General features: G+C 34.5%; 1 protein-coding gene across 2 annotated transcripts; it reads right to left on the bottom strand.

Annotated features, from left to right (window-relative positions):
• Positions 26-8,202, bottom strand: LOC109707307 (serine carboxypeptidase-like 2). Of its 2 annotated transcripts, XM_020228479.1 has the most exons (14): positions 7,970-8,202; positions 7,663-7,808; positions 6,729-6,805; positions 5,221-5,343; positions 2,822-2,924; positions 2,527-2,564; positions 2,273-2,377; positions 2,030-2,110; positions 1,766-1,921; positions 1,588-1,659; positions 1,303-1,421; positions 1,092-1,205; positions 518-563; positions 26-427 (listed from the first exon to the last, which is right to left on the bottom strand). In XM_020228479.1, exons 1-14 carry the CDS (start codon positions 8,113-8,115, stop codon positions 344-346), a joined length of 1,410 nt encoding a protein of 469 aa, XP_020084068.1. In that variant the 5' UTR covers positions 8,116-8,202; the 3' UTR covers positions 26-343. The 2 variants fall into 2 exon arrangements, with proteins under 2 accessions (XP_020084068.1, XP_020084076.1); XM_020228487.1 differs by lacking the exons at positions 26-427; positions 518-563 and adding an exon at positions 747-983.

Genomic DNA, 8,238 nt, shown 5'->3' with positions numbered 1-8,238 from the left:
TAACAATACCAAACAATATCTAAACTCAATGCTGATCTCAAGTTTCTGAACTCATCAGCCAACTTTTTTAACTTTTTGATAAAGTAAAAAGCATAAGTTATCCAACTGCTGCCGTAATGGTTATTTTTCTTTTCTGCTTCCTGAAACTGTATAGATACAGGAACTTATTTCTATCTGAACCTGCAAAAGTGTAGCATTCAATTGGTTGGTGCTCACACCCAACTCAAATGTAAAATTTAGTGGTATCATATTCTCATTTCTAGCTGTGTACATCCAGGCTGTGTATAAGTTTCTACATCCAGGTTTGTAAATGGCGCTTCTGCGGCCATCGTCTCCGCCGACATCAGAGAGGGAGACTGGAAAACCACCTTTGGACCATTGCTAGGCACTCCTTTGGCTTGTATTCTGGAGCTGTGTGTCCTGCACCCTGTATCAAAGATGAACACAGAAAACAAAAAAATCACTCTTTGCTTGGTGTTATTATCTTCCTTCTATTTTGATTATCACTAGTACTTACTTTTACAGTGGCAAATGTGAAGTTGTTGGAGTAAGTCCTTGTGTACCTGAGAGAAACCAGAAGTAAAATGTCATCAGAGTGAAAAGTGTAATCCTAATATTTTCTTGTTTTCCTAGGTTGAAACCTAAGCGTTTGTCCAGCTTGGCTTTCGGAACAACTTCTGTATTTCGAGAAATAGTAGATTGGTGTCTGTAGATAAAAATCTTGAGTTTTTACAGTCAGAGAAGGCGAGAAGCAAAAACAAGCTTCTAGAATCCAGGATCAGAAGCTCCAATATAAAGCTCTTACTTTTGCTTAAGCAGAAAGTTGTAGAGGGTATTCTAAATTACAGCCCTTATTTTAGGTTTTGTTTACACTTTTGAGGGCGAAGTTAGTATTTGCCGTGTAAATTTGCCGGGCATGTAGCTGCTCTTGATTGGATTCTTTGATGGGATTTGGCCTTAGAAAGCAAGTGATTTTGCATAACCTTGGCCAAAAAAGCTCTAACTCAAAACAACATTTTTGCAGAAGCTCTAATTCTACCAATAAAGCCTGATTTACACGGGAGAAGATTAAATTCAGTTTGGAGCTTTACCCCGCAACTTGTCCATCAACCCACCAAGACCGCCAGTCATCAACAATGGGGAAACCGAGAGATCTTACCCACGCTTCTGTGCCCACGAACGGCATATCCATGTCGTGATCACCGCTGCGTCAACGCAATGTCTCATGTCAAAGAAACAGAGAAAAAGCCAGCATAAGATGACATGAATGAAGATTTGTACCGACAGCGAAAATGATCGAACCTGTATATGAGAGCTTGGTATCCTTGAGCAGTAAGATTCCGATGGAGTTCGATAACACTCGTGAAATCGTTCGCGTAGTTTTGGGAATAGTTACATCTCATCCAGGAACCTATTGATCCCTGCATAGCACACCATTCAAACTTTTGCATCAGATAATGCTGAAACAATCATTTTCTGAACTAAAGAAACAAAGAATCTGCACTGAATACAACAAAAACAACAACAACAACAACAACAACTCACATTCATCATTTTTGTTATCAAATTTTAGTGCTTGTTGTGTACCTTACGAATGCCGAGAGCCTCTCTTACAGCACCGTCGTCCGCCCACACATACGAGAGTCGGTATCCAGAATCCTGCGAGAGGAATTCGGATCGAAATTTCATTGTCTTTTCCGTCATAAAAATGATATTTTATGTGATAACTGGTACAGAAATGATCAGTTTGCAGAAGCAGCATTACTCTACACTCCACCGGAAGGCCCAGTTTCAGTAGTGAGAACTCTTCCTCATTGTACCCTATTGGCTTCTTTCTATCTGCGGAAATTACATCGCGCTTCGGGCTCGCGAAACCGCAAAGTGGCTCCAAAATGTGGACTACATTTATGCCTTGCAAACACTGCAGATTCAAACATAAATACATACACACACACACACACACAAAGAGAATTTGTTTTAGCTACAAATTGAGGATAGCTAACAATTGATGTTGAAACTTCTCTCTCACCTCATTGATAGTTTCAACATTTTTCGCGCATTCGGGATTAGGTGGAAGTAAGTATTGCCCTCCACAAGTGTTCTTCGCGGCCTAAAATTCGGAACAAGAGAACAAAGTTTATAAAACAACTCAAAGAATAAGATTGATTAGATTAAGAATAAGTAATTAATGTTCCAACTAAGCACTTGGCTAATACATAAACATTTAACTTGGCACTACAAAAACTTTTTTAAGTATTTGATATTGTTTTACCTCATACATTTCATCTGATATAAGCCCCATGCCATGAGCAAATGGAACCTTTGAGTTACCATCGAAATTGAGATAATCGGTCGCTCCGTTGCCGACTAGATAACCCTGAAAAAATGTCAAAAAAAAATCCAAAAATCTATAAACTCTTATGTCCCCAATATATATATATATACCAGAACAAGATTTGAAAAGTTTTACTATGAATTTTGCCCCAAATATTTGTTTTTTTTTTGTGAGATTAATTAGTCATTAACCTTGAGATTAAGCTTCAGCCCATCACTAGCATGATTACCTGTAAAAAGGTATATAATATATAATTAAATTTATTAACAAAATATGTTCAATTTAGCAACAAAATGATTCAGCGAATAGTAAAATAAAACAATATCTAGGAGAAACCACATAACATATTGTAGCTACCATGGTTTTCTTTTTTTCCTTTCTAAGAAATAACACGCTATAAAATTTTGACATGTTCTACTTAAACAAATGTAACATACATAAAATACGTACATATAGGCTAATAATTGAAGGGTAACAAGAAATTACTTTTAACGATTTCCGACGAAGCCACGGGCACGGTGATGCCGGAATACGAATCGCCGCCGATGTAGAGGGGATTGGAGATGAACTCCGGGTGATCACTCAACCACTGCAGGACCAAAAAAAAAAAAGGAAAAAAGTTTTTCAATATAGCCATTGTAGTAATTTTGTTTGATTCAATATAAATGTGTAGTAATGAAGAGTTACATAGCTCTTTCAATGTATTTTAAAGGTGGAATTATGTAGCAAACTGCAGGTTTAAGGTGTTACTGATTCGACCAGTGGTTCGATTACTTAATGAATCAGCGACAGTGACATCAGATCAGTATAATATTATGATTAGTATAATATTATTATATCTCTCCATCCAATGGCTAAAAACTCAAAAGTACCCCTCACTTGGTGCTTTTGAGAGTATTCTAGCTCAACTATATATATATATATATATATATAGATAGAGATATAGAGAGAAAAAGATAAATATATATATAAGAGTATAGCGGCTCTTGTTAATTTTGATGGGTAGTTAGAATAAGAGAGAAAATAAAAATTGGGGAGAAATTTGATATATCAAAACATTAGGATGCAAAAACATTAGGATTGTTTTTTTTTTTTTTTGTAATGAAAAAATTCTACATGGTTAGATATGCTGGGAAATAAAAAATCTACTCATAGTCGTGACTAATTTATAATGCAATCTGACTTAATGTCAAAAAAAAAAGAAAAAAGCATTCCTTAAAAGGGAAAAAAAGGATAGTTCATAATTTTCATTTATTGCCAAAAAATATCACAAATTCTATCAAACTATAAATAAACTATAAAAAAAATGCTAGCTTGTAATACCAAATAAAGCCAAAAGCTTTGGTAGCGATGTTTAACTGATTTTGGCGTAGGAACTTGCCAAAAGTATAGGTATAAATCTTACATTTTTTTTACTCTGTACTTAGTCTTTTCACTTTTTTTTTAATTTTTTTTAACTAAAGACTCAGAATATGTTGTTTAAATTCTTGGACAGTAAGATATAAGATTTATACTAAATTTTTAGATATGCAAAAAGAAATTTTTTTTTTCTTTTTCCCACCAAAAATAAGGGAGACAATAAAAAAAGTAATGAAAATTAGCGACAATCATAATTAAATTAGCATATTATGTTCCATCCATCTGCTCTGCATACATTTTTTTCACGCAGATCTCTCATATATAACATTTTTCCAAATGTGGTATCTCCTATTATAACGTCAAAACTAATTNGAGAGAGAGAGAGAGAGAGAGAGAGAGAGCAAGGCTGTTGTGAGCCATTTTCGATGATGGAATTTTCGAATCAACGATCGGCTCCGTTAAACTTGATCTAGCATATTTGAAGTTTCTAGAAAATAATTTTTGTGATTTTTTGATATTATTTACCTAGCAATCGAAAGGATTCAAAATCAATAATTTTTAACGGCTGAAAATAAAAATCCTATAAAAAGTGGTGATATAATACTAAAATTTTCGATCAGAAATATTGATCTTGTCGTAGATAGTATAAAAAATTTTCTATCAAAATTTCATCTGATTTGAATACTTCTACACCGTTAAACTTGAAAACGGCAAATATCAACCATTAAAAATTATGGATTTTGAATCCTTTCAATCGCTAGGTAAATAATATCAAAAAATCGCAAAAATTATTTTCAAGAAACTTCAAATGCGCTAGATCAAGTCTAACGGAGTCGATCGTCGATTCGAATATTTCATCATCGAAAATGGCTCAGGAGCACGGAGGCCCCCATGCTCCTGAGAGCACAGCAGCCCTGCTCTATATATATATATAGAGAGAGAGAGAGAGAGAGAGAGTTGAGCTAGAATACCATTGATAGCAAATGGGCTCCGTTGCCACCCATTTGTTTTCGATGATGGATCCTCCGAATCGACGATCGGTACCGTTAAACATGATCTATACTACTTGAAGTGTTTAGAAATCAACTTTCATACATTTTCAATATTGTTCTCTTATCCATCGAGTGGACACAAAAATGAATGGCTGAAAATAAATATTCTTTAAAAAATGATGATAGGAGTCTTGTAATCAAGATCAAGAGTATAGATCTTGTTTTAAATAGTTTAAATAAATTTCTAACAAAAATGTAATTAATTTTGGATATCCTTACGCCGTTAAACGAGAAAACGATTCATATCGACCATTAAAATTACAAATTTTGAAACCTTTGATCATTAGGCAAATAATGTCGAAAAGATTTGAAATTTGATTTCTAAACACTTCAAGTGATATAGATCATGTTCAACGGTGCAGATCGTCGATTTGGAGGCTCTATCATAAAAAACAAATAGATGACAATAGAGCCTATTTGCTATCGATAGTATTCTAGCTCAACTCTTTTTTTTTTTTTTTTTTTTTTTTTTACTTTTTTAAGAAAGACGAGGATTTGGCGCGCAGTTATGAGGTCTCCTGCTACGTAGCCTGCCTGCTTTTTTGCGTATGAGAAGCCTGCATCTACTGGGGAATCAAGGAAGATGATGCTGCTGACCTGCAAGACATGCAATGCGAAACAACCGATTACTCTAAAAGCTTAAGCCGATCAACCAATAATCTTTTAATATTTTATGCACACACTAAAGTTAGTTCGCATTTGTATGAGAGAGTTTTCTCTGCAAGCATCTTTCTTTGAATATTTATTAGTTGATACTTTTTTCCGTCACACGTTTTTGGTTGAAACAAAGAGCTGTTCTAAATATATATCTGGCCTAATCTAAATGCATATGATTGATTTGTCATACACCAAATATATGATACAACATTAATTTTGTGCCTTAAAATCAAATAGACTTTAAACTGCTGCATGTAGATCTCTCTCAGAATATTTCCTTTATAAATTGTTGATATATATATATATAGAGAGAGAGAGAGAGAGAACTAAGTTGAAATACTATCAATAGTACAAAGCTATTGATGCTTTCAGATTTTTGGCCCTTGAATGAAAAAAAATATACGGTTAGAATAATATGGACCTCATAGGGTTAAGTGAGTTATTGATTTAATAGTATAATTTAATGGATAAAAATAGTCAAATAGTTAAATCTAACGGCGGAAAACTTGATAGTATCAAATGCTTGGTGCTATCGATAGTATCTTAGCAGGACTCTATGTATATATATATATATATATGGTGCAAAAGCTTTTAATTGGTTTGTGCAAACAATTCAAACATGCCACTAAAATTTGCTGGCACATTAGTGTTCGACTCATTTCATAAAAACGAGCTAGCTCATTAAAATATCAAGCTGAAAAATTCAGCTCGTGTTCGGCTCATTTATTAACGAGCCGAATACAAGGCAAATACGAGCTGGCTCGTGACAACAAGTTAAAAAAATTATGAAGGATAAGTATAGAAAATAAATTTATGAAATCTTATCTATTTGACTTTGATCTAATAGTTGAAATTTTATATATAAATGACTTTTTTTTATAATTGAGTTAGGCTTTATATTTAGATTAAGCTAAAAACCAATTATTTATATACGATACCCTACATATACCTGTATATATATACTACTCTATACTATACCTCCTCTATATATATCATATTATAGTAGTACCCTATCATTTCAAGGCTGTTAACAAGTCGAATACGAGTGAGCTGACCCAGCCGGCATTATTAAAAGCTAGCTGAAAATTCACCTCGTGTTCGCTTATTTATTTAACGAACCATTATCGACTTGAGGGCCGACCTGTCGAGCCGACACGAGCTGCACGCCGCGAACAGGCGAGGTCGATTGCCCACGCCCTGATACGTAATAATATAAAGATTTCTATAGCACCACGTTAACACGCGCTAAAATTTGCAAACCAATTTTAAATGAGAGAGAGAGAGAGAGAGAGAGAGAGAGAGAGAGAGAGAGAGAGTTGAAGTGCCTTAGTCCAAGAGAGTGGGTTGTAGACCAAAGATGGAAGGCCCTCTGTGTAGCCTGCAACATCAAATTGCAAAGGACCTGCAATCACAAATTGATTAGCTCCATAAATATACTTGTTACTTAGGCTTTGTTTGGGATTGCGAAGAGATTACGTTATATATGATAAAAAAGTATGATGAAAAAATATCATGTTTGTTTTCGTATATAATATTGCGTTATGTATATGACGATGAGTCGGTTACCATATTTTTTTCTGTGGTCCCACTGGAGAACCCAAAAGCATACCCTTATATATTTTTATCTAAACTCTATTTTATCTAATAGTGTCAGGATCTCAATACCAAACTAAGTCTAATTTCAATGTGCTTTTTATTTGGTTTATAAACTTTTGTTTCTTTTTTTATCTTTATTAATCAAGTAGTAGTTGATTTCAGCGAAGCACGAACCGAGCCGGGCTGGGCCCCCTTTTCCTGTCGGATTAACTTCGCATGCTGAACAATTTCGGCCTAGGCTGTGCCGTGCTGGGTCTTTCTTTTTTTTTTTATAGCTGGATCGATTTTGCCTGACACGGTCCGACATACCCCGAATTTTATAATTTTTTTAAAAAACTCAAATTATAAGAAAAAAAATTAATGAGTTTTCTAAATTTTTCCCCACAAAAAAAAAACTTTGAAAATTACTTAATTCTCTATTAAAAAAAGGCAATAATTAACATCTAATTCCTTATTATACGTTCCATATATATATATATATATATATAAGGTCGAAAAGTTCAAGCCCAAGCGTATGCGTTTATTAGCGATCGCATTCAAATTAAGTTCCAGGTCCATCCACACACAAAAAAAGGAGAAAAAAAATTTGAAAAACTTAAAAAATAGTTAAAAAAAATAGTAATAATAATAAGAATAAAAAAATAAAAAGATGATAAATCTCACCAATCTCAAAGACCAAGCCGGAGAAAGCAGAGCACCCCGGCCCACCAGTGAGCCAAAGGAGGAGTGGATCTTTTGCGGGAAACCCCTCGGACTTTATGAAATAGTAGAACAGCTCCACCCCCTTCACCTCATCCACCTCCACGTACCTACATAACACATGCAATTAACACACAATTAATCATAACAGTAATAATTTTTATTATCATTACTATACATATTTATACAAACCATGCACCCACGCACGCACGCACGCACGCATGCATGCATGCATGCATGCAACTAAGTAGTTCATTAGATATATATATACCCAGTTTCAAAGTAGAAGGGGAGAGGCCCATCAAAGCCAGGGAGGTTTGTGATGTTGTTGAGAGAGAAACATGGAGAGATATTAAATATGAAGAGTAGAGAGAGAAGGAGAAGAGGATGGTTTTTGGCTTCTTTGGATTGTGCCATGATCGATGATGAACCCCTCTCTCTCTCTCTCTCTCTCTCTCTCTCTTTTGGGTTCTTAATAAACAAAAGAGTATGTTTTTTTTTTTTTTTCTTAATGAAAGAGATGAAGCATGTATACATGTA

This window comes from Ananas comosus, linkage group 1 (genome assembly GCF_001540865.1).
Source record: "Ananas comosus cultivar F153 linkage group 1, ASM154086v1, whole genome shotgun sequence".
Taxonomy (NCBI): Eukaryota; Viridiplantae; Streptophyta; class Magnoliopsida; order Poales; family Bromeliaceae; genus Ananas; species Ananas comosus.
The sequence above is the reverse complement of the archived record's forward strand: the minus strand, read 5'-3'. Positions and strand labels throughout refer to the sequence as shown.